The 27,497-nt window shown below is 43.2% G+C and overlaps 1 protein-coding gene across 1 annotated transcript; it reads right to left on the minus strand.

Moving 5' to 3' along the window:
- RAB7A (RAB7A, member RAS oncogene family) lies at window positions 1–27,497 on the minus strand. The gene is made up of 6 exons (XM_084840152.1): window positions 27,371–27,497; window positions 8,318–8,406; window positions 5,778–5,904; window positions 4,747–4,965; window positions 1,805–1,933; window positions 1–1,297 (listed from the first exon to the last, which is right to left on the minus strand). Exons 2-6 carry the CDS (start codon window positions 8,368–8,370, stop codon window positions 1,202–1,204), a joined length of 624 nt encoding a protein of 207 aa, XP_084696278.1. The 5' UTR covers window positions 8,371–8,406; window positions 27,371–27,497; the 3' UTR covers window positions 1–1,201.

Here is a 27,497-nt window from a genome sequence, read left to right on the forward strand (position 1 = left end):
AAATTTCGTTCTTGTTAAGTTTATTGGCATGTTTCTTTACAGAAGAGGTCTGCCTACGTACTAGAATGCAGACCTCTGGGAAAAAAACAGTAGAAGTGCTCCATTTAAGAAAGCTACAAATGCAAGAACAAGGAAAAGAGGGCAGAACAAAGTTGTCAAGTTTCCATTCCAGGAAATCCAGACTAGTGACAGTAAGGGGGAAGGGGGGAAGGCGGTGTTTAGCCATCAAGAATGCTAAACCACAACCTATATGGAGTTTATTCTACAGGAGTCAGACATCTCATGTTAGATTCCTCTTTACATTTTCCACAGTTAATCATGAAAAGGGGTAAAAGGCAAACAAAGTGATAATTCTGAAAGCCGTATTTAATTTTTGAAGTCCAATAATCCAGTGTGCAAGGTTATGCAAATCCTTTGAAATATTTTAGCTACAAAGAAGCCAGACAATATTTCTCTAGGAGATGAAACTTTTTGGCTCTTAAAATCAATACAAATGTTTACATAATTCTTGCTTCTACTGTACAGAATACTGCCTCTATCTGGACTTGTGTTGCTAGCACACTGCATTCCACAAGTGTCCTGTTCACTTCCTAAACAACCTGTGTTTCAGTACTTAAACATGTAATTCAAGAATTTTACACTAATTTATACATTTTAATTGGTTGCATATATTAACATGTACTATAAGATTTTTCCTAAAGAAGCCATTACATAATACGTGGATACTGTAAAAAGATCTGATTAGTTAAAAGTAACAAGCATTAACAGATACATACAAAACTCAGCCTAGTTGGACCGAGTGCTGAGTCTGCAATGAGCTATGAGTAATCAGCCTTTCCAGTTGCCGCCTTCACAGGGGAAACACAAGACAATTAAAGGTAAAATTGTTACAGATTATCTGTACAGTTTCTTTCCATTGGACACCTGGAAGTAGCTTAAGTTCCAAACATATAGGAGTTTCCTTCTTTAAACTAGAGGCGAAAGGTCTGCTACCATGAAATAATGTGATGGGATGTAGGGGCATTGATGGAGTCGTGGAGAGGAATGAATGGGCTTACAAGTTGTTCATGATAAATGCGTGATTTTGGCCGCTGAAAATGGGATCTTGTTTCTTTTTACACAGGAGAGGGGCCATGTATGTTTGAAGGCCTAAGTGTGATATCGGTTTGTGAAGGTCTGTGCTAACCCCTCCAGCCCCACCTCAGCAGCTGCAGCTCTCCGCAGAAGCCTTTGCTCTATCATTCTTGTCTAGTTTGATAGGTTCAGGAAATTCATTGTAAAGCTCCACTTCGGTTTCCTATCAAGAAAGAAGGAAGATGTCACCAACTACAGTTCAGCCCTTAGTTCAATTAAATAAGCATCTACTGGCGGGAGGGTGAGGGTAGCATAGTACCATTCAAGTATCACTTCCAATGTTTGCCTCCCAAGTCCCATTGCCCAAAGGAAGCAACACCAAGCCTTTCCTAGCTTGGATGGAACCGAGGTATTATCATTTATGTTTAAAAGCCAAGCGCAGCCCACCCTACGGTGCCATGGACTGCAGAACAAAAAGCTTTCTCCAAGTGTTGATTATTAAAAAGGCACCACTGCCTATGGGATGTACACTCATCCCACTATCGCCTTGGAGAGCAGGGTTTTGTAATGTTTCAAAATCCTGCTTAACTGGAAAATAAGTTGGAAAAAATGTCAGGGCGTACAGAGGCACCAGTGCCTCTGTCACCTGTCTCCAGCCATCACTAGTTTGACCTTGCATACAAAATTATGACTGGACTGCTACAGAAAGGACACTAAATAGAACTCATACCTGTTTAAGTGCATTTCGTGCAATTGTCTGGAAAGCTTGTTCCACATTAATGGCCTCCTTGGCACTGGTTTCAAAGTAAGGGATATTGTTTTTGCTGTAGCACCAAGCCTGTGCTCGTTTTGTAGTAACCTGTAACAGAGGCAGGACCTTTTAAGCTCTACAGTTACGGAGAGTCAAGTTCAGCTTACATACTGAAAACAATGCAGTGATTACTCGAAGCCAACATGGATTTGTCAAGAACAAATCCTGCCAGATGAATCTGATCTCACTTTTGGATCAGGTAACCTCCCTTGTGGACCATGGGAATGCTGTAGACATCATATACCTCGACTTCAGCAAAGCTTTTGACAAAGTGCCCCATGATACCTGGATTAGCAAACTAGCTCAAAGTGGGCTAGATGAAGCAACGATCAGGTGGATCCACAGTTGGCTACAGAATCGGACTCAAAGAGTGCTTATCAAGGGGATCTCCTCAAACTGGGGAGAGGTAACAAGCGGGGTACCACAGGGCTCAGTCCTGGGCCCAGTGCTCTTCAACATTTTTTATTAATGACTTGGAGGAGGAGTTGGTACAGGGAATGCTGATCAAATCTGCAGATGACACAAAATTGGGTGGGATAGCTAATACCCTGGAAGACAGGAACAAAATTCAAAGTGATCTTGATAGGCTGGAGTGCCGGGCAGAAAACAGAATGAAATTTAATAGGAATAAATGCCAAGTTCTGCACCTAGGAAAAAGAAACCTAATGCACAGTGACAAGATGGGGGATAGCTCAACAATACTAGAAATGAGACAGATCTTGGAATTGTTGTCGATCACAAGCTGAATATGAGCCAACAATGTGATGTGGCTACAAAAAAGGCAAATGCTATTTGGGGCTGCATTAATAGAAGTATTGTAATGAAGAAGCTCTTTTGAGTGAACGATACTGACTCCATTTTGAGACAGCCAAAAAACCAGGGGTCTTCATCCCCAGCCTCAGCAAAGGTGGGAGAAAGGCACATGAATGGGGTTGAGAGCAATATGCAAGATTAGATCAAGCAATTCAGTTTCTAATGGACTTCTTAAAATGCATTCCCCAAAGGCAAAGGTTGGGGGTCAAAACTCAGCAAAACATGAATGTTCTGGATTGCAAGAGTGATATCTGGTAATTTGCCTAGTTAACTACCTGCAATATGCTCCCATTGTTGAATGTCAGCCTTGGCACCTGTCTTTTAAGACAGTCATTAACATGTAAAGTAATCTTTTGTTAAAAGAGTAAATAGGACTTTTGTTTCCAGCAAATACACACATCATCCCCAAACACCCTCTTTTGTTATATGGGATGGAAGGCCAACTCAGTCTTTATCCCATAGCAGGCAGCACCATTTCCAGTGCCTATGAGCAGCATCTGGCTCATCAGAGTTGTGATGTCACTGCCTTTCTCTGCACTGTATAAGAAGCCTCAGGTTGGGGCACCTCTTCCCAGAAGTGGGGGGCCATGCTGCCGAAATTACTAGGTGCCTCACCCCTCCAGGGGTATGGTGCCACACTGCAGCTGAAATCACTCACAGTCTCTCCTCCCAGGGGAAAGGCTCCATGCTGAAATCGCTAAGCTCTTAGCTTGCCAGAGCGAGGGGCCAACAGTGAGTGCTTTGCCTCCCCAGTCAAAACTCTGCTTTCCTTCCTCTTCACCTGAGACCAGGAATTGCAAGGTGCACTGGTTCCTGTCTGCAGGAAAGGGCTTCAGCCCAATGAAAGGTATAATTGTTTTTAGAAGGTCTTAATACAAGTTGTAGCCTCCACCCCTTCTTTCCCTTCTGTGTGCATGTGTGTGCGCACGTGCAACGTGCACTGCAAGCCTCAGATAGAGCGACTCCTTCCCACAGTCTTGAAAACTACTTTTAGGCCTAGAGCTCAGCTTCACCAAGAACACAGCTAATTTCCCCACCAAAGCATAACCTGGTGAAGGATGGAGCATCCTCAATCGGTCTTAATTGTTAAATCCATTTGCTCAGCTAATTCCCCCAAAACTAGCTTGTGCATTTGAATCTTTTTTGTACAGAGGTCTAACTAGTGCACATATAGCTTCCAAATCCCAGGAAGTACTAGTTCCCCTCTACTCAGCACTGGTTAGGCCTCATCTGGAGTACTGTGTCCAGTTCTGGGTGCCACACTTTAAGAAGGATGCAGATAAACTGGAGAAGGTTCAGAAGAAGGCAATGAAGATGATCAGGGGACTGGAAACAAAGCCCTATGAAGAGAGACTGAAAGAACTGGGCACGTTTAGCCTTGAGAAGAGAAGACTGAGGGGAGATATGATAGCGCTCTTCAAGTCCTTGAAAGGTTGTCACAGGGAGGAAGGCCAGGATCTCTCCTCGATCATCCCACAGTGCAGGACACGGAATGATGGGCTCAAATTACAGGAAGCCAGATTCTCGCTGGACATCAGGAAAAACTTCCTGACTGTTAGGGCAATACGACAATGGAACCAATGACCTAGGGAGGTAGTGGGCTCTCCCACACTGTAAGCATTCAAGATGAATCTGGACAGCTGTCTGTCAGGGATGCTTTGACTGGGACTTCTGCATCGAGCAGGGTGTTGGACTTTACGGTCTTATAGGCCCCTTCCAACCCTACTATTCTATGATTCTATATACCTACCAACCATCTTTTGCTCAATGACAAAACGCAGGGGAACTCACTACTCAAACTGTAGAGCCCAATAGTTTTTGTTAGTTTCCAGCAATCCTTTGACACCAAGAGCTCGTTTCCAAGGCTACATTGTTCCATCTCCATTCTCGGAAACAGCACATACTTCTGCAGACAATTCAATGCAGCATTCTTAAAAGACTCAGGCTAAAAATACTGTTCTTGTAACTTAGACCCACCCGTTGGTGGAGGCTTCAGATTTTTTGCTCTGATAAGGATTCTAGTTCAAAACAGTATTCCATCAGCTTACTTGTCTGTTTTCTAGGTCAATCTTGTTTCCCAGCACAACAAAAGGAAAGTTCTCAGGATCCCGCGGACTGGCTTGAATGAGGAACTCGTCTCGCCAGCTGTCCAGAGTTTTAAATGTGTTGGGAGCCGTTACATCGAACACCAGCACGCAGCAGTCTGCTCCTCTGTAGAAGGCAACTCCCAGAGACTGAAACCGTTCCTGTCCTGCTGTATCCCATATCTGCAGAGGTCACAGAAGAACATATCACTTAAGGGCAGTTCAATTACTCAGATCAGAGTTAACCATGCTAACTCAATTTTCCAATTACCATGAAAACTGCCTGTGTTTGCATCCTTCCAATTGCAATTAACAAGTCAGTACCCTATCTTTTGAAAGCATACCCCTACTTTAGGGCAAGTTCTCAAGACAATCACTGATTGAGTGCATTCAGGTGAGGCAGGACACCCAGAATTATGAACTCTCACTGAACTTGGGAAGGGGGAATTGCAGAAATGCAGTGAACACTTCATGTAATTCATTCCATTTCTATACTGCCCCACAGGCAAAGCTCTCTGGGCGGTTCACAAAAATTAAAAACCATTAAAATACATTATATAAAGTATAAAACCATTCACGTAATGACACAGAACCAGTAGAGCGCGCACACAACACATATCTAAAACAATTTAAAACAATCAGCCAGAGACAATGAAAGAGAAAAGCCAGGGATATCCCTGGCAAGATGCTAGCTGTGGAGAAGCTTGGACTCCCAAGCAAGGTATCCTGCTGCTTTCCAAGTGTCAAGGCCCAGTGTGGCTGGAAGGACAAATCCTGGCTGTCATCCCTATCATGCCAAGCCTCAGAGCATCACCAAAACTCCAACCCTCTCCCTTGAGGAAGCAGCATCGTTGATAGCGTCACCAATGCTGCCTTGAGTTGTTGTTGTTGTTGTTGTTTAGAGAAATCAGAATAGCAAGTAGAAATACCTAAATGTAAGCACAATATGTGGATCTCTGCGAGTTGCAGAAATGCTACAGGTACGATGTTCTTACCTGCATTGTGACTAGCCTATCATCCACCATCACCTCCTTTGTCAGGAAGTCTGCTCCTATTGTAGCTTTGTACTGGTTACTGAATTTCTTGTTCACATACTGATTCATAAGAGATGTCTTTCCCACCCTATGGGAAGAGGAAACATCATGAGAATAGTTGGACAAATTAGAGATTATGTTCCATCTAAGCCTACACTTTTGTGCACAAACTAAATAAAAATACACAGGTTCTCATGCATCAGTTTCTGAAGTGTTTTAATCCTTATGACTAACTGAAGGCTTAAGGTCTAAGCCTTAAGCATACTCCTTATGCTTTGATTTCAACTCATGTAAACAGATCGGCCTCAAATTCACCCCTCTAGAACAGGGGTGAGCAGAAAGCTGATCTCCAGATGTTCTGGACCAACTCCCAGCATTCCTGATCACTGGCCATGCTGGCAGGGGCTTCTGGGAGTAGGGGCCCAAAATATCTAGAGATTGACCTTCTGCCCATCCCTGCTCTAGGAGTGAGAGACTGAATTGGGGTCAGGAATAAGCTATTCCACAACAAGTCATGCAGAAGTACAAAGGCTCCCACTGTAACTAAGGGCCATCTAGACCAGCACTTTTAAGTATGTAGATTGGCTGAATAGATTAAGTCTTCCACATTTTGTTAAGGTGATGCTATCCACCATGTCTGGCAAATAAAAATGGGTCATATCATGCCAAGTTAAGTCCATGTTCATAGAAGGTGATTTAACAGCCAGTGATGCCAGATGATTTATGAACCAGCCTCTCTACATTTCTCTATTAGGCTACATTTAATTATGTTACTATCTTCAGATACTAAGGTGAGCTCTTCCATAAGTCCAGAATCCTGATCTGGCCCAAATAATTGGTAGACTACACTGATTGTTCTTTGCAGCTTTTAATACCCTATAACCAAAGGAAGCAATCCAGAGACAGAATAGCTTTGGTCTTCAGTTACAGCTTCCCTCCAGCTATAGGATCTTATATCCTGCCATTTATCTACTACGCTTGGAAAGGGAGTTTTATCTGGTACACTGTTTTGTCTCAGTGTGGCTGCTGCTGCACAGATAAATACGTGCACCCAACCAATGGGTGCAGGAAGGTTCAACATATTTTCTTCTACTGATGAAGCAAACCTGGTGTGAAGTCAATTAGCAATATTTGCTATTTCACAACTGTGATTTAAGCTGCAAATGCCTTTTGCAGAGATGTACTCCAAGACTGCTAGAGCATCAAAAGCCTGAGCCAAGTGACATCAGATTTGTTTATTAGGAGTAGAATTGGGGTCAGATTACATTCCAGGCAACTAATCTGGGACCATGTTTCTACTGACAGTAGGCGTAGGCTAGCTTTACTCAAAAGAAAATATCAGTCTGCTTTGTGCAGTTATTTAGCATGCCATGACTCTATGGCAGCATGGTTTGTACAATACCTTTTAATGCCTTGAGAGCTGGTGCAGCTTTAGGTTTGAATTATATTTCCGCTCCGTCTCTTGCAGGAAGTTCCAAAATGCCTAAGTGCATTTATCATGCCATGTGTGGATGAAGCAGTTAGAACTGCTTAGCTATCATAACACAGGTAGGATGTTTTAACATCTTATTCAGCACTGAAGGCCCCAGATGGGCAACACTGTTTTGTTGTTTACACATTTGATTCTAGAGATTTATACTATAATTTAAATACACAGCCCTAAAATTCCCCTGGTTTTGTGGTGTTTTAAGGAGTGTACTCATGTGCTTTATATGATTAGAGCAGGGTGGGCAACATGCAGCCCGCACCACCCCGTGGTGTGGTACCAGCCAAATTCGGGGCAACCTCCAAAAAAGTTTAATTTATTATATTGGGGGGATGAAAATGGTGTCCATATGGAGCGCCAAATGGGCCAAGCTAAATTTGACCCTTTGGGCACTCTGTAGCAGCTATAGATGCCATTTTCTTTTTTTCAAAATATAAAATAGTAGTTGCTTTTGGGTTGCCCCCAAACTGCAACCCGGAGCGGGGGGACAGGCTTTGGACCTCCTGAAGTTGCCTACCCCTAGATTAGAGGCTCAAAGTATCCCAGCAGCTATAGGCTGCCTCATTTCAAGTTGGAAGATAAGTTTTAAAAACATTTTTAGCAGCTGGCTGGCCACTGTGTGGAACAGAATGTTGGACTAGATGGATGTTTGGCCTTATCCAGCATGCCTCTTCTTACATTGTATGTTCTTAATGCAAGCAGATATGTAGGCCAAGTTGTCTCCCTTTACCCTTGGTCACAATTCAGTTGCGACAATAGTTTACGTTTCAGTAAATGTTACCCTTCGTGTTTTGCATGGCTCATTGGAATGCAATGCAGTATGGACAACTATTTAAATCTTAGTGCCAGCAAAGCAGGTAGTACCGTAAGGAGTTTCATAGGCAAGACACATAGGCAGGTCCTTGCCCCAAAGCATACAACAATCCCAAATATATGCATTTCAAGTGAGCCTTGTCAGGCACACCAATTATTGTTACTATTTGATACAGCACAGACATGTTCAGGCACCACTTACCCTGAGTCTCCAAGGATGATGACTTTGAGTAATACTTTCTTTCTAGAAGTCATTTTCAAGAGTTTAGATGGACTGTTCAAGTGCACTTACTGGAGAAAGAAATTAAAACATTAAAAAATCATATCCTGCAGTTTATTAGCTGCTCAGTCATTTCAAAACACAGGAGACTTGATTAGCATGCCATGTGCTTGCAAGCTAGGTAAGATATTGCCTAATCAAAATACAAGCCTATTCTACCTGTAGGATTGGGTCCACTCTAAGGATAGAAGTGAGAGGGCCCACCTGGATACTATGGTGCTTAAAATCCAGAAAGTGCTTATTAACCTTAAATACCACAGAAAGAAAAAAAGCATCAGGGCAGGGAGGGAAAAATCCCAATAAGCATCACTACATGGAGGGCAAGAACCATTTCAATATAAGATGCTAGACTGCCACATGCAATCCAGCATTAAAGGCATCCTAATACTTAAAGCTGTACATGTAAAAGCTATTTTACTGTTTCATAGTAACCGCCAACTGTCTATATGCACAGAACTGCCTCACTTGTCTCTGTATTGCTGGTTTATGCTATGATATGTATTATAGCTTTAGTCCTTATTTAGGCTTCAGATTAACTTCAAAAGATTATTCCCTGCAAAAGAATAAATTTTACTCCTGTTCCTATGGATGAATCATGCATTACTGACCAGAGTTTAGATTATGGAGCAAGGACTATTGTTCAAAAGTTCTCATTTCCAAAAAAGAGCACTCATAAGAACCATGGCACAAGTTTAGAAAGCAGTCTGGCTGTCCCAATATTTGTGGATGGGGAAGAGAAGAACACAGCCCATCGAAGTTCATGTTCATAGATATCATTCTCAGTCACAAGCTCCATTAATCCATACTGCAATCCGTCAAGGTACTGTATGGTATTCTAGCCTGCTGTTCCTAATGGCAGGGTAAATGCAATGCCGTGGAATGTTCAAACATTCCAAGCACTAGAGAATAAAATAGCCAGCATGGAAGCTTTTGCAAAGTCCTTTCCCAAGGGAAGCAAAAGGAACCAGAATTAAAGCCTCACACTTGGTGCAGAGACAAGCAACCTGGTGACTTCCAGATGTTTGGCCATGGTGGGAGTTGTGGCACAATCAAGGAGTATGGGAGTTGCAGTCCAAAACATCTGGAGGGAATCAGGCTGCCTACCCTTGCTATGTTGTTGATTGTGGTTTGCAAGTATGTAGAGAAGAATGCTAGGCAGTGAAGGATGGTGGGTGGGAGGCAGTGTGTCTAAAGGAAGAATAAGTTCTTTAAACACTGAGCAATGAAGGCACAGAGCCAAAAAACAGCCAGTGGGCCAACAGCTAGTTAGGACAGTGTCACCTGTAAGAAAAGTATATTAAGCCGCTATAAGGTTCAGCTGCTTTGTCAGAATGGCGACTGACACCAACAGCTTATTATATCTAAGTATTGCTTGCTGTGCAGAAGCAGAACAGGAAAATATTGCAAGGCAGAAGGAAGTTATTCGCTCTACAAGTCTCTAGATGCAATTAATAAACCATCTATTGCTAAACTGCAACTCCAGCTTGACAGCAACCTCTTAAGAAGCACAGCAGCTTCATTTAAAAAACAGCAACACTAAGAGAATGGTTAACCACTGGGCTTAACACCAGCTAGCATTTGTACCAAGTTCCGTAGAATTTACCATTTCTGACACTCAAAGGAACTAGGCATTGTGCAATAGACTTGTAGGTTGTCCCTGCCTAAAGAGGCTTACAGTATAGAAAAATTCCCACTAAGCTCACTGCAATCGCCATAGGCCAGGGCATCTTGCTTAACACCAAGAGTGCACGTAGATGGGCACTCGAATTCAACAACATGGAAGAAAATATCAAGCTACAATTCAACCATTTCTGCAATAACTCAATATGCAAACATACTTAATTGCAAAAGCATTGTGTTCCCTTTGTTGTACAATTTTTCTTCCATATTTGCCGCACTTTGACAAACCTAATGTAGCTCTTATCTCAAGATCTAGGAGCTTAGCCAAGCCCAATAAGTGGATCATATTTTATAAAAGCACCTAAAGTTTCTACAAATTTACTTGTTCCATCTCTAGCTTTTTGGCAACTACTTTGCAGGCTTCCCACTCCTGTTAGATCACCTGCCTTCCAATCTGGTGCCCGCTGGATGTGTTTAATTACAATTTCCGTCATCCCCAGCCAGGCAACGCATCCAGAGGGCACCAGGTTGGGAAAGGGTGGGTCAGGTCTTTAAACCCAATGCAGTCAAGCAGTATGAGCAGTGCACTATCACAGCTGGTATGCTGACATGGTCAAGCATTACTGCCAGAAAACAGAAGACTAGAAGCAACATACAGTATACCAGATGGTTAAATGTCATGTAGAAACCACACCTACATCCCTAGTGGCAGGTACTACCTTTGTAATCTTGACACAGCAAAACAGCCAAGGAATTTGGTCAAATGGTAGTAGCCCAGGCCTCTTGCTCACTATTCATTCTACTGTAACACCAGGTCTGCATAACATTCAGGTTTGCTCAGTAGCTATTCTATTAGATGCCTAAATTCAGTTTAATGGCAATTTCAGGTATTGCCCATTCATTTTTCCTACCACAAAATGCACCTGAGTTAATATGCCCTACAGGTAGAAGGGTTAAAATGTTAAATGGTTGCTCGTTATTCAGTTCAAACAGTAGGCGAGGCTCACACACAGCACAGATGAATACCACCATTGACAAAGAGTTTTGAGTCACTTGTGCTAAAGACTAAATAGGCCCATGTGTGACACAATTTGGAGTCAGTTGTCTAAAAATGGCTGCCTTGTGCTATGTATAGCCTTTGTCACTACTATAGTCCAAGCACTGTTACCACTGAAGCATGACTAAGGATTCCTGAAGGCTCACATGCTTCATGGACACCATCCACAGAGCAAGGGACTCCCAAGATTACATTTCAGTTCCAGGCTCTATGGGTCACTTTATATGAAGTCTCCTTTAACTGCCACAAATCAAATCTCTGATAAAAATCTCACCAGCATAAGAGTGAAGTCAGACTTTTAACTACTATCCAGGTTCTAGTTTTAGGTCAATATGGATTCCGCTTTTCCCAGAGGCCAGAAATGTTTGAAAATAGTCACAGTGAAGGCCAAAGCAATAATGGGTACTTAAATTATATAGCCTGCAATATAGTCATGAAGATTTTTACAGCAAAACCAACTGTGTTATACTTTAAAACACTCAAGATACCTTTATACCAATTAGTACAGAATGAGGGGATAAGTAATGAAATGCATGTTCGGGTAAATACCTGGTATTTTAAGTTCTCTCTGGTAGTCATCACCACTATAGGAATACTATGAATTCACATCATGTTTTCCACTGCAATGGAATCAACTGTCACACTATTAAGTCAGATGTCAGATACTTCTCTAGATTAGGAATGGGGAAATGGGGCCCCTCCAGATTACAGCTCACATCATAGCAGACTACTGGCCATGCAGGTCGTAACTGAGACTCAAACAACATCTGGAGGGCCACAGGTTCCCCACCCCTGCTCTAAGTATTTGGCTTTTGAGGAAAAAAGCAGGACACAAGTTCACAAGGCATCTTTAGCCATTCTTGCTACTTTTGTCTACAACAGCAGCACTTCACCACACAGAGCATCCTTTCAGACCTATAGGTGTACCTTGCAAAGCACTATCATTGCTTTATAGTGGTATAATGGGAAAAGGTTCTTAAGAGCTGGGAGAGGGATTTACAAGCTACTTCTGATCTCTGCCAGATAGTATCTAAATCTCTAGAGCCCTCACTGAAAGCAGCTACTAAGTCCTGCCTCCTCAATTCATAGTGTGTTCCAAATTGTGCATGTTCTACATCTGCCAGAACTGTGAAGCATTTTTGCCGTTTCATAGAATTATAGAGCTGGAAGGGACCTCAAAGGTAATCTAGCTCAATCCCCTACTAAGGCAGGAAATCTGCTGCTACAGCACCCCTGATAGCAGTCTCTGCTTTAAAAACTCTAATGGAGAGCCCATATTCTGAGGCAGTGTGTTCCACTGTCAAACAGCTCATACCCACAAAAGGCCCTTCCTAATGTTTAGTTGAAATCCCCTTTATTACAAAGGTACGTTCTTCGCTTGCACAACTTCCTTAACACTAAAGCTGCAATGAAGAACCATTGCTTGCACTAGTAATTAACTGGTACGTAACTTTTATCCAAAATATTGACACCCTCAGTTTATGGTGCCAGGTATAGGAATCTAGGAAGGTAAACATAGGTCTTTCAACCCCTTTAAATGCCAAGCCAGCTACACTAAATTGCAGAAAGAATATTAGAAGCATTAATGGATATACACAAACATGAATACAGAAGTATATTAGTCCTAAATAGAGTAGACCCAATGAAATGGGACAAGTTAGTTATGACAAACTTAATCCCATTCATTTCAACTGGTGTACATCAAGTAGGACTAAGATTGGATACAATCTACAGTTTGCAATAGTTCACCATTATATTTAGATCTCATGATTTTAAGCGACTGCATTTGCTAAAGTTACACCCCAACCTTTGTCACCAACTTCTAGCAAGGCTCAAAATGCTAGATACGTATTTAAGCCTCCCAGTTAACAGTTCATTTACATCCATTATTCTTCAAGTGTCAAACATACCAAGTAGTCAGGCGTTAGTCAAATGTTTTAGATCCCATAAATAAATACCCTTTTTGTAAGGAAAGGGTCATACAACTGTCCCTTGAACACCTGACATGAAAAAATCTGGGCTGATAAAAGTAGATACAGGAGTGCTACTGTTAAGTGCCAAGACCTAAGCAATCCTAAAATAGGTTGAACAGCAGGTGCTCATGTTCAGCTGTGCTTGTCAAACTCACTTGGTCTGAGCTAAAATGTATGCTTCGGTGCAGTCGGTACAGGTAGAAGCAGTTTACCATACACTGAAGTGTAAATAGATCAGGCTTAGGGATAAACTTTGGATCCGACTTGAAGGCCTAGAGAAATCTAAGGCAGGAGTCTCCAATGCGGCACCAACAATGCAGCACTGAAGTTAAAAAGCCCATGACTCCCAAGTGTCTTCTCAGTAGCATTGAGCAGCAAGTGATTTCATCAATTTTCAAGTAGCCAATGATGCTACCAAGTATTCTACTGCTGACTTATACATTTGTATAAGCATTCCATTACACTGCTGCCAAGTGCAGTCTTTTTTTTTTTTTTTAAGATGTGGGCATCAGGCCAGCCAATTGCCCATCTGGAGGAGTCTGGAAGAAATTTAGTACCATCCACAGTACATTGATCCAGCAGATCTACCTCTACTGCATGTGATGAGAATGTGTGATTACAATTCAAACATGAGCAAAACCTTGCCAAATGTTAACCAAGCTATACTAGTTAAGGCTATCCCTGCCGCACTCTTCTAGAGTATCTCGACCCACCAGTGACATGGGGAGTAGTAGATGTATTTACCCACAGATATCTAGAGCTTTCAGTTCTGTTATGGGTAGCAGGGAGGATACTACTCTAGACACTGAAGCATGGGAGTATTTATGTCTGTTGCTCTGGTTTCCCTTCACTTTTGCTAGACCCACACCATGCTACAGAAAGAAGATTGCTCTTTCAGCATTGAGGCAGAAATTCACCTTTCCACTGGGGAGTTATTTTGTCACAAAATCTAGCAAACTGTGGTAGGTTTGTACTTTTCTTCGGAGACTGGGATTATAAAGGGAGGAGCTAAGGTAGAGAGAGGCTACTTTGAAGTACCTGTGCTGCTTTGAGGATGAGAACCAAGGTTAAAGGAACTGCATTTCACTTTACACATATTAAGCAAGTTCCTACTGCTAACTTCACTTCTTTCTAGCTGTATGTCTTCCCCTCCTGTTTGTGCCTTCTGGTGTCCATAGGAACAGTACTGGGCTCAAGGCTGCACAGTCAGATTATAGCATCATGTGTGGGCTCAGGGTGCTTAATCACTTGCCCTCCCATACTGAGAAAATGCTCCATGTCTGCTTTCTCCCATAAGAATTAGGAGTCTTGCTTTGCAGTAAATATCTTTAGAGATGTGAACTGTACTGAGTTTACAATACAATGGTTCTTTTGGATGCAGATAGGACAAAGCCACACTTAGAGGGCAAGGGGTACTTTACCCATGAACATCCCTTCACAAATCAAACAGCAGATTAATAGCTGAAAGGAGCAGTCTGCTTCTTGGGACTGGACTTGGCTTTACAGTCTTGTGCTGACCACTTCAACTGCTGCCAGACCATGAAGATCTTTAGAATGGTTATTTCACAAGATTGCACTTGCTCTGAAACTCAAGTGCAAGACTGCCAGCACATAAGGAGTCAGGCTTCTATGCAGCTGGGGCAACCTGAAGAGTTATCTCTCAATGGATCGTAGGGTTGATCTATCCTCAAGTCCCTCACCTTGCAGGGTGCTTTCCAAGCACAGAACAGATAAGTTACAGCAATATCCAACTTTGGCACCTCAGCCCTGCTTCTCACTGATGTTGCACTCAGCTTCCACTTAAACATGGCCAGTGCTTTCTAGCTTCTGGCCATTTAGTACAAAGCTAGAGGCACATAACAGTAGATAGACTCAAGAAACAATCAAGGTAGAAAGGCCTCCATGAGGACCCCATGATCTTGTTTTCCACACTGCCCATTTACAGAATGAGAGTTTGCACCCACTATCAGGAATACACTTAAGCCCTGATGAATCTGGGCTAAGTAAAAAAAAAAACCTGAGACAAATCGTAACCCCAGTGAGTGTTAAAAGCACCAAGTTCAGACCCCATGAAGCCTTACAACCTTGCCACATAGGGTATCCACAAGATACAGGAGCAGTGTTGAATACGGACAAGTTTTAGATCAAGTCTTATTTCTTTAATATAAAATATTATCATAAGTGAGCAATCTAGTGCAACAGCTTCCTAGACCTAGCCACAACTTCTCTCAGGTATTTGGCATCATGAGTCTCTTGATTGTTTTAAATTGTTGTAGATATGTTGTTGCTGTGTGTGTTATTTGTTCTGTGTCATGTGAATGGTTTTATATTTATATAATGTATTTAATGGTTTTTAATTTTTGTGAACTGCCCAGAGAGCTTTGGCTATGGGGCAGTATAATAAATTAACGAATGAGCTGTTAACTACCTATTTAGAACTAGAAGGACTGAAGCACCCATATTAAGCAATAAGAAAGGCTCCCTAAAAATGCCACCCTATGCATTTTTTTCCAATTGAGAAATGGAAAAAATACATCTGTATCATCTTGTATGATACAGATGTACTTACACATAAGGCTTTTAATACTAAGGCTGTACAAATTTGTATCGAGGGTTTACTAACTCAACTTGACATATATTGAAATATGTTTTCCACTTTCAGGCCTGAAGTAACTCTGAATTAGTCATTCTTAATATGGCAACACTCACGCAAACAGTGCTGCCTTCCCACAAATTTCACAATGTTCAGTAATTTTATGGGTTCTCCTTTAACTTCACAGAAGCCTCCAGAGGTTTTAGTCAATAGGATAATTATGCTACAATTAATTTTTCCAGGGGCAGAAATGGTCTTTTGCCAAATAGCTGATCAGGCTGGTAGGCTTGACCAGACTTGTTAATTTGGACAGCGTGCATTAACAGAACCACTGAAAAAACCTGCCATATTCTTAGCCATTTATGCCTGACACCTTGGTAAGCCACCTTTTACAGAAGAGACAGGCCTTAAACAGCAAGAATGACATCACCCAAGACAGAGCAGTGCTGGGCAAAGCTTTAAGCACAGCAGCTGCATGAACTCTGCATCCTTGCAAGGAAACCCCTCATCAGCAGATATGCTTGCAGCAAGATTGCCAAGGCTGGATAGCCACTGACAACCGGACTCACCATCAAATGCTATACAAGATATTCCTCATGCATGCAAGTGTTTTAACTCTATGCATTTAGCCACTGAACACCACTCAGCTGTGATAAAGTAACGTAGTTTGGCTATGGAACCTGCCTGCCCTGAACTTTCAGAAAACACAAGAAAGAGTATTCTGCTGGCTGAATATTCATCTCCCACCCCCACAGATACAGATTGAAAGAGTTTCAGCATGGGGAAGTGCAGACTGCACAGTTGCAGGGCAGCCATAAAACTCTTGTGTGCCCCAACTCCCAATACATCTGACAATGCACCAGTTGTGTAAAGACTGTGCTTTGATCTTTGAGTACAGTGGGATATTTGTATGTTGCAGAGTGAATCTTATTTTTATTTCTCAAGTTTAGTATCAGAAATGTCTAATATAGGGTGAGTGAATTTGAATTCAGTCATGTTGAACCTATACATGATCTCTTGAAGCTGAATCACTGATCTTATCTAACATTACATTGAAGGCCGCTTTTCTATATAAAGAGTATGCCATGGGAAGAGTATTTCAGGTCAAGCATTATATAGGCACATAAGTCCAGAACAATGTAACATATATGACTGAATTTTAGGGGCCAGGTACTTGCAAGTCATCCCAAGCATTTGGATCTAGCCCCTGGCTCTATATCACTAGCAGGACCCTGCATAATATACATACATGACTTGTTCCTGTTTATGCTCTTTAAATATTTCTATTTAGAGAGTGAAGCAAACTGTAGAGCTTGGATAGCTACTCTTGGCATACAGAAATGAAGGCCTAAAAAATCTGGAAAAATACTTTTGTTCTCCCTCCCACCTCACTTTGAAAAATTGGAAGATGTGGGAATACTCTTATGAAATATTCTTTCAGAATAAGTAAAACAGTTTTAAGACAAGGTTTTACTCAGAGTGTGTAGGATGAAGGTTTTATGTTAGACAATCTACAGGATTAGAGAATGATAATTTCTGTGTATACTGTAGAATTCAATGTATTCCATTATATAATTTAACATCATATCAAAATATGCTTCTAGTCCTCAATATTGTAATTAAATTTACTATATAATTTGCCGTTTCTATTTCAGCTTTTACTCCAACTTCTCAGATGTCAATAATTAAGATACATCTGCTTTGATAGCATAAGGTGCAGCTCTCTAGCATTGGATATTTGCACAATTGTGCTTGTGCACAACTAAAGCCGCAATCCTATACCCACTTATCTGGAAGTAAATTCCACAGAACTCAATGGGGCTTATTCCCAAGTAGACATTTACAGGATTGCACTGCAAAGCATTTATACTTTTCAGACTGCAGTCCTGTGCACTTACCTGGGAGCTTGAAGCTCCATTCTAATCAAACATGCATAGATAAGTAAAAACCTTCTGAACTCAGCTTATATAAACAAATCCTAAGAGGCAGCCAAGAAAAACATTAAAATACAATTGCTTTGTACATTTTATAATTATATGTTAAGCATTTTTCTGAAAACCCCACTTTCCCCATGCACTCAATGTTTCTGAAAGTTTTACATCTCTACTCTTGATTTTCATCTTTTATAAATTGCTCTACACAGTAGTTAACTTAAGAGGAAAGGGTTGGTGAAGTTTAAGGCCCTTAGTGGTCAAAAGGGAAAGAGAAATGGAGTGCACATGGATTTAAGAAGATTACACAAGTTCTTGGAGAATAAGCCCATCAATGACTACTCTATATGATTGCTATATGTTGTTGTTCAGTCGTTCAGTCGTGTCCGACTCTTCGTGACCCCATGGACCATAGCACGCCAGGCCTTCCTGTCCTGCGCTCTCTCCCGGAGCGTGCTCAAGTTCATATTCATTGCATCCGTGATGCTATCTAGCCATCTCATCCTCTGCCGTCCCCTTCTCCTTTTGCCTTCAGTCTTTCCCAGCATCAGGGTCTTTTCCAGGGAGTTTTCTCTTCGCATTAGGTGGCCAAAATATTGGAGCTTCAGCTTCATTATCTGTCCTTCCAATGAGCACTCAGGGTTGATTTCCTTTAGGATGGACTGATTTGACCTCCTTGCAGTCCAGGGCACTCGTAAGAGTCTTCTCCAGCACCACAGTTCGAAAGCATCAATTCTTCGGCACTCAGCCTTCCTTATAGTCCAGCTCTCACAGCCATACATTACTAATGGGAAAACCATAGCTTTGATTAGACGGACCTTTGTCGGCAAGGTGATGTCTCTGCTTCTTACTATGCTGTCTAGGTTTGCCATAGCTTTCCTCCCAAGGAGCAAGCGTCTTTTAATTTCAGGGCTACAGTCACCGTCTGCGGTGATCTTGGAGCCCAAGAAAGTAAAATCTGTCACTGCTTCCATTTCTTCCCCTTCTATATGCCAGGAAGTGATGGGGCCAGATGCCATGATCTTCGTTTTTTTAATGTTGAGTTTCAAACCAGCTTTTGCACTCTCCTCTTTCACCCTCAACAAGAGGCTCTTGAGATCCTCTTCGCTTTCTGCCATTAGGGTGGTATCGTCTGCATATCTGAGGTTGTTGATAATTCTCCCAGCAATCTTAATTCCAACTTGTGATTCATCCAACCCGGCATTTCTCATGATGTACTCTGCATATAAGTTAAATAAGCAGGGTGACAATATGCAGCCTTGTCGTACTCCTTTCCCAATTTTGAACCAATTGGTTGTTCCATGTCTGGTTCTTACTGTTGCTTCTTGACCCTCGTACAGCTTTCTCAGGAGACAGGTAAGGTGGTCTGGTACTCCCATCACTTTAAGAATTTGCCACAGTTTGTTGTGATCCACACAATCAAAGGCTTTAGCGTAGTCAATGAAGCAGAGATAGACGTTTTTCTGGAATTCTCTTGCTTTCTCCATGATGCAGCGAATGTTGGCGATTTGATCTCTAGTTCCTCTGCCTCTTCGAAACCCAGCTTGTACTTCCGGTAGTTCTCGGTTCGCATACTGCTGAAGCCTAGCTTGTAGGATTTTGAGCATCACCTTGCTGGCATGTGAAATGAGCGCAATTGTGCGGTAGTTTGAACACTCTTTGGCGTTGCCCTTCTTTGGAATTGGAATGTAAACTGACCTTTTCCAGTCTTGTGGCCACTGTTGAGTGTTCCAGATTTGTTGGCATATTGAATGCAGCACTTTAACAGCATCATCTTTTAGGATTTTAAATAGCTCGGCTGGAATACTGTCATCTCCGCTAGCTTTGTTGTTACTAATACTTCCTAAGGCCCACTTGACTTCACTCTCTAGGATGTCCAGCTGAAGTTCAGTGACCGCACTATCATGGCTAACAGGGACATTCAGATCTTTCCTGTATAGTTCTTCTGTGTATTCTTGCCACCTCTTCTTAATCTCATCTGCTTCTGTTAGGTCCCTGCCTTCTTTGTCCTTTATCATGCCCGTCTTTGCACAAAACGTTCCCTTGAGATCTCCGATTTTCTTGAAGAGATCTCTAGTCTTTCCCATTCTGTTGTTTTCCTCGATTTCTTTGCATTGTTCATTTAAGAAGGCCTTCTTGTCTCTCCTTGCTATTCTCTGGAACTCTGCATTCAGTTGGGTATATCTTCCCCTTTCTCCCTTGCTTTTCACTTCCCTTCTTTCGTGAGCTACTTGTAAAGCCTCATCAGACAGCCACTTGGCTTTCTTGCATTTCTTTTTCTTTGGGACGGATTTCGTTGCTGCCTCCTGAACAATGTTACGGATCTCCGTCCATAGTTCCTCAGGCACTCTGTCTATCAGGTCTAATCCCTGAAATCTATTCCTCACCTCCACTGTATATTCATCAGGGATATGATTTAGGTCATACCTGAACGGTTTAGTGGTTTTCCCGACGTTCTTCAATTTAAGCCGAAATTTTGCAAGAAGCAGCTCATGATCTGAGCCACAGTCAGCTCCAGGTCTTGTTTTTACTGACTGTATGGAGCTTCTCCATCTTTGGCTGCAAAGGACATAATCAATCTGATTTCGATATTGACCATCTGGTGACGTCCATGTGTAGAGTCGCCTCTTGTGCTGTTGGAAAAGAGTGTTTGCTACGATCAGCATGTTCTCTTGGCAAAACTCTATTAGCTTTTGTCCTGCTTCATTTTGTACACCAAGGCCATGCCTGCCTGTTATCCCGGTGATTTCTTGACTTCCTACTTTAGCATTCCAATCCCCTATGATGAAGAGGACATCTTGTTTTGGTGTTAGTTCTAGAAGGTGTTGTAGGTCTTCATAGAACCCATCAACCTCAGCTTCTTCGGCCTCAGTGGTTGGGGCATAGACTTGAATTACTGTGATGTTGAATAGTTTGCCTTGGATTCGTACTGAGATCATTCTATCATTTTTAAGATTGTACCCCAGTACTGCTTTTCCCACCCTTTTGTTGACTATGAGTGCTACTCCATTTCTTCTAAGGGATTCTTGCCCACAATAGTAGATATGATGGTCACCTGAATTAAATTCGCCCATGCCTGTCCATTTTAGTTCGCTGATTCCCAAGATGTCGATGTTCAATCTTGCCATCTCACGTTTGACCACCTCCAGCTTACCTTGATTCATTGATCTGACATTCCAGGTTCCTAAACAATATTGGTCTTTACAGCATCGGATTTTCTTTTCACCACCAGACACATCCACAGCTGAGTGTCCTTTCGGGTTTGGCCCAGCCGCTTCACTCTTTCTGGTGCTACTTGGAAATACCCTCTGCTCTTCCTCAGTAGTATATTGGACACCTTCCGACCTGAGGGGCTCATCTTCCGGCATCATCTCTTTTAGCCTTGTGATATGTTCCATGGGGTTTTCTTGGCAAGAATACTGGAGTGGGTTGCCATTTCCTTCTCCAGTGGACCACATTTTGTCAGAACTCTCTGCCATGACCTGTCCGTCTTGGGTGGCCCTGCACGGCATAGCTTATGGCTTCACTGAGTTACGCAAGCCCCTTCACCACAACAAGGCAGTGATCCATGAAGGGGATGATTGCTATATACTATCTCCAATATCAGAGACTGCATATCTCTGAATACCAGTTGATGGGAAACAGCAGGAGAGGGCTATTGCCCTCATGCTCTACTTGTGGGCTTCCCATAGGCATCTGTTGGCCACTATGGGAAATGAGATGCTAAGACTAGCTAGGCCTTTTTGGTCTGAACAGGGCTCTTCAGTTTGGGGACAAGGGTGGGATCGAAGCAAGATAGAAAGAATACAGTGTAGAAAGAAGAGAAGTGAAGGGGCAACATTGGAAGAATACCCTTCTAAATAGGATACCTTTTTCACCTATTACACATGAACTACCGATCGAAGGCTTGATTTACATATGCTTCTTTTTGGCAATTTAGATCAGTTGATACAGCTCTCAAGCCATTTAGAACTTTACACAGAGCTCCCTGAACTGGGTGCCAAAACACTATTTTTGCAGTAGCTTAATATGTTGCTGGGTACTCACCCCACTGAGGGCAGGCCACCATGGTTTGCAATCGTAGAAGCTTCTAGAATTTAAGGACAGCCCTACACAGAGTTCAGTACAGTAACCTAGTCTCAAGGTTGGATAGGCCTGGATGACAGCAACTAGCCTGGATCCAATAGCAGGGGTTGGAACCATTCTACTACGTAGAGCTCAAGTAGTACTCTGGGCCACTTTTAGAACATTACTGTCTAGGCACATCAATAAACACCATAGCTGTGAACCTGAGGGCCCAGGGAAGCTAGAGCATAGCTGGTACGGCTATGGTCATCATCACTGCTCCACACTTCAGGTTTCCGTTTCCCTGCATCTCATCTCACACCACAGCCATTCACAGTCACCATAAAACTGCAGCTCTAGTTCAGAAAGTGAAGTAAAGCCAAGCTACATCAGTATATCAGCTGACCCTTAATTCCATACATCAGTTGCCTCAAACATGAGTCTTGAAATGAGGGACAAGTTAGATCACTGAGCTAGACAGAACAATGCTACCTCCTGACCGGAAATAGATCTCCAGGGCAAATATCTTTTATCTTAGTTCTTGCAGGACCTCCACATGGACTCTTTTAGGAGAGAAGCCCAGAGAGCCAACAGGGTTTAACTGCACCTGCAGCTCAAGGTTAGCCATTGAGCTGGTTTGCCCTGACACAACAGCCCACCGTGGATTAATTTACTCACAGGGGCTGACGTATTGTGCCAGGCACTTAGGGGTGCCATTTTTGCATGGTGCCAAGCCTGCTGTGTTGTGCAAACCCATGCAGCTGGGGTTGTTTGAGAGTTAGACAACCCTCAAATAACCCTAAAACAAGTCATAGCTTATTTGAGGGTTATCTAAACCTCAAACAACCCTTGCCACCTGAGTTGGAATGACATGACAACCCACAGCAAGGTGGATGCCTATGGGCACCATGCAAAAATCACCCCTGCCCAGCATGATGTAACAGCCAATGTGAGTAAATTAACCCATGGTAGGCTGTCATGTCATGCAAACCAGCTCTCGTAGTTTCCAGTAGCTTGCAGAACATAAGGCATCTGCAGGCATGTATATCAGTCACAATGGTTCCTCCACACTGCTCTCATCAATTCAATCATATTAGGTTGTTGATCTCCTCCACTACCTGCATCTTGAGATTACTGGAGGTTGTAGCTCCAGCATTCCCCAGATATGTCGCTCCCCCAGATATGTCAGGAAAGCAGCCATACTCATGGATAGCTCACACCTGTAGATAAATGGGCAGACACCAAACAATTATGGGATCTGCTTGAAGGGAAAATAAATAGCACAGGGCTTACTCATAAATCTAAGTAAGAAAAGGATCACATTTTAAAATAGAGGCAGACCAGAAACAGTGGTCCAGTCCTACTCTGTAGGAGATACTACTAAACCAGGAGATATTCCATTATTGGTCAAATTCACAGGTTAATGTTGTGGAAGAAGAGAGTGGAGCAGAGATGCATGAAGGGGCAGAGTGAGAAACATACTGGCATTGTGGAGGATGGAGAAAGACAAGTGCTGGAGAGCCATTGAGCAACAGCACAGACAGCAGAGGTGTAGATGGATTTCTCTAATGGGATATGGAATATGACAAGTCAGCTAGTATTAGGAGGTGTGAATGTTTTTGGAAACTCATCCCAAATGCAATCACTTTGAGGAGATATGTTTCAGCTACCCAACATGGATGACCCTTCTGCAAATTTTGTATAGCATATTGGGCTGCTCATACCTTTTGCTTTCTGCCCAGACAGCAAGTTTAGCAGCATCTTTTAGCTAATCAAAGCTAAAAGGGGTACAAGACAGCATCAGTGTATGGTTAATCAAAAGGAAGGACCTTGATGTAATAGCTGTGGTCCAGCAAATAGCAGATGGACCACCTACAGCTACTTCACGGAAGGCTTCAGGACAGCCGGTTTCCTCTAAGAATCACACTATGGGTTGGCTGCTAGGAATCACAGTCCCCTGTGGAAGGATCCACTTCACTGTGTACCTTCTGAAGCCATCAGAGCCAAGCACATGGCTAGGCTCTGGAACCGAGGATAAATATCCTGCCAACAAGCTAGTACATTTTCATCTTATTCTCAAAGCTGCTTGAGGGTGAGCAGGTCAGAGACAGCACACAGCCTTATCTGCATCCAAGTCAGTCTGAAAACTAATGATCTCAGTTGACAGATGACTCAGCTTCAAGTCAGAATATTTATTTATTTATTTCATTTCTATACCAACCAATAGCCGAAGCTCTCTGGCTTCCAATAAGCATGGATCTCACCTGAGTAGTCGCCTGCATGCTCTGCTCCTATCAACACTCCCTCCATGTTAACAGTAAGACTAAAACTGGCCCAAACAAGGGTGAACCTTCCATATCAAGCATTTTCAAGGACTACTACACCACCAACTCCAGTCAGGCCATTCGTGTCCACAGGATCCAGGGCAATATGGAATCTAACAACTGAGAAGTCATATACAAGTCAAGAGTTAGGTTTCTGGCACAGCCATTTCCCTAGATGAAAGGAGAATTAGGAACACAGGAAGCTACATTATACCAAGTCAGACCCCATCTAGCACAGTATTGTTTTATATTGACTGGCAGCAGCTCTGCATGGTTTCAGATAGAAGTCTTTCCAGCCCTACCTGGGGATGCCAAAGATTGAACCTTCCGCATGCAAAAAAGGTGACCTACCACTGTGTCACCACCCTTCTCCATCAAGTTCTATTCTACGCAAGCATAGGTTCCCAGAATGCTCTATTTGTGCAGTGATGTCTTTGCCCATCCCCAACAGGAAAAGCCTCAGCCAACCCAGACTAGGCATTGCACAGTTCTGAAGAGAGCTGCATTTCTGGCTGTACCAACTGTACTTTCCCCTTGTGAAGACAGCCGGTGCAATCCTATGCATGTTTAGACAGAAAAGAGTCCTAAAACTCCCAGCATAGCTGGCTGGGGAATGCTGGGAGTTGTGGGACCTTTTTCTGTCTAAACATGCACAGAATTGCACCCTTCATTTACATTTTAACATGAGCTGCTTAGGGTTAATGTACACTGTCCATTAGCAGATATTTTGAGCATGGCCTGAATTCAGATGTGCACATGTATAATTTAACAGTGTTGTTACCTTCCACTGTCATCACTGCCCTACACTACGTCAGACCACTGAACCCAGTATTGTCTACTATGACTGGCAGCAGCTCTCCAGCATTTGGCAGGTATATTCTCCATTGCCTGCTAACCAAGACCCTTTTTAACCAGAGACTACAGGAGTTAAACCTGGGACCTTCTGCATGCAGATTATGTGGTGCACCACTGGTCTACTGCACAGCAACAATTCCAATTACAGTCCATGTTTTCTTTAATTTAAATTGTCCTCAGTCTTGCTTAAGAGCTATCAAGTAATGAAGCAAAACCTCAATACCAATGTAAAAATACATTTCCTATCTTACTGAAGTATTGTTTGGCTGCTTGCTGCTACAAGGAAAGATACATCGGATATACAATTGGGTTTTCGCCTTTCTTCTGTGTCAAGAACCATTGGCTAGAAAATATTACAGGCAGGAAAGAAATACCTTAGAGCATCTTTCCATTACTGATACTACATTTCTACACGTTTTGTATTATTGATATTCTACAAGACTGGAAGTTGTTTTGAAATGACTTCATTTAACCATCTGAAAGCTAAAGCCTATTTGTTTCCAAATTATATTGACTAATTCCAGGCCTAGGCACATGACAAGCTTGTTTTCAGAGAAGGTAACTGCTGCAGAGCCCCCACATTTTTGCATATGCCACATTTTCTGGAGTGGGAAGCGACAGGTTGTATTTGCTAGTTCCCTCTACTCGTTTACATTTCTTTGATCTCTTAACATAGACAAATTTTAGTTAACCATCCATGAATTACATCATGTGCTTAATCAGCTGCTGCAATCACAAGGGGAGAAGTATGCTGTTCTTCCCTACTCAGAGGGCATGGCTTTGAACAGGAAAAGTATCTGGACTCCACCTACAAGTCAAGTTTCACTCCCCAGCAGACAAACAAAAGCAAACACACATTCCCAGAATCTACACAGGCTATAAGAGATACTAAATTTATATGAGGGGCATTTGAGAGCTTACAGCCAGGAATGCTTTGACCACTGCACTGAATTTTAAGCTAGTCATTTACAGCTGACTTTCTGTGCCATCAAAGCTACCTCTCAGAAAGTTGCTTACCTTTTACTGTTAGCTAGTATTTGGTAGCCGTTATAGCAAGATCAGTTTAAAACCCAATCCATTTTTGTTCCTGCTATTTGTATTACAGTTTTAAAAGTCAACATGCTTCCATACTACTATGTCATGCTTAGGTATTTAAAGCCTATCAACCAGAGTAGAAAAGTCAGTCTGACAAAATCATACACAGAGACAATAGTAAGATAAAAACAGCTCCACTCAAGGACATCAGTGAGTCAAGTCTTGGAGGCCACCAGTAGCTTTTGAACCATTTGCAGTCTTGATCAGACTAGTGGGTTTTGAAGTACTTATGGGCAACACTCCAGGAGATCACACTTTTGTTTGCCATCTCCCATATCAGTGACCTCATGTTTAGCCAGTAAGATAACACAGACCTGGCCCCATTGGTTTGCCATTCATGCATTTAGAACAAATTCTTGTAACGGATTGCTATACTTAACTGCTCTTGCACATACCGAATTCATTCCACACAGGCAATTCACCATGAGAAGAATTGTCAAGCAATGCACACACACCCTTCCTTAAGAGCTTATGTGCAGCACAATCAATGGCTGGTTACTCAGAAGCCAGACCCACTGTATTCAGTGCAGCTAACTCCCTGATAAGTGTGTTCAGGATTGCAGCATTAAGCCACTAGAAAAGGCAGTATCTTCCAGCCCCCAGCCCCCCCCCCCCCGCTAAAGTATCCGCCTCTCAAGAGATCGTTTGCACGGGGAGAAGACAAGCGAATGATCCGCATTAGACGGTTCCAGGCTCAAACTATGGGAAAAGTTGTGTTTTTAAGCACTCCTTAAAGACAACGCGCTTCGGCATTAACACGAACAGGGTCAACACACCTAAGAAGTCCCAGAAGCTAAGGCGCCTACGAACTGTTCTGCCGGGAGCTACAGGAAGCGTTATTGTTAAGCCAGCAGGGGCGGGGAAAAGAGACCTGGGCTGGGCTTGTAGCTGCTCATCAGCTTTCTCTCCTTTCAGAGCTCCCGCGGGCCAAGTACTGAGTACTACTTACTAAGCGACCCACACCGCACTAACACAGACAGACAGCAGGCTCCATACCCCACATTTCTTTGTTTCGGGGAGGGCGGCGGCGGGAAAAGAGAAAGAAGGAGGAAGCAACTCAAGGACTTCTCCTACCGACCCCCCCCCCCCAGGGGACAGCCCACCACCGGCGCTCTCCTAAAGGGAGCCGCTTCTCTCCCACACACGCGCCTAAGGACCATCATTAAGCGGCTAAGCCACCCTCCCCTCCAAGCCGGCCCCTAAAGGGAACCACCTCCCGCCGGCCCCAAGGAGACCAGGGCGGGGCCCAGACAGCCGCTCCCTCCACCCTCGGCGAACACAGCTCCGGAGAGGGAGAAGCGTCCTCGCTCCGGACGCCGCTGCTTGAGCCGCGCCCTCCGCCCCGACTGCCGCCCAGGTAGCGAGCCGGCCGGCCGCGTCCCCGCCCGCAGGGCCTCACACCCGAGGCCGGGCCCAGTCGCCGACGAGGGAGGCCGCGCTCCCGGACCCCCACCCCGCTCACCGTACAAGAAGACGCGGCCTCGGCTGATGCGCGGACCCCTCGCCGACACGCTGCCACCTCCTTTCTGCTCCGTGCGGCTCCGCTTTAATGGGGCCAAACACCCTCCCCGCTTTCACTTCCGCCTCTC

The sequence above is a fragment of the Heloderma suspectum genome, chromosome 2 (assembly GCF_057233095.1).
Source record: "Heloderma suspectum isolate Gila_16-S chromosome 2, 16-S_ref, whole genome shotgun sequence".
NCBI classification, from domain to species: Eukaryota; Metazoa; Chordata; class Lepidosauria; order Squamata; family Helodermatidae; genus Heloderma; species Heloderma suspectum.

Excerpts from the sequence above, each read along its gene's own strand:
- RAB7A (XM_084840152.1), bottom strand. The coding sequence starts at position 8,370 with ATGACTTCTAGAAAGAAAGTATTACTCAAAGTCATCATCCTTGGAGAC. Across the intron at positions 5,905-8,317 it reads ATCATCCTTGGAGACTCAGG|GGTGGGAAAGACATCTCTTA; the intron begins GTAAGTGGTGCC and ends CTCTTCCCATAG. Across the intron at positions 1,934-4,746 it reads TTGACCTAGAAAACAGACAA|GTTACTACAAAACGAGCACA; the intron begins GTAAGCTGATGG and ends CCTCTGTTACAG.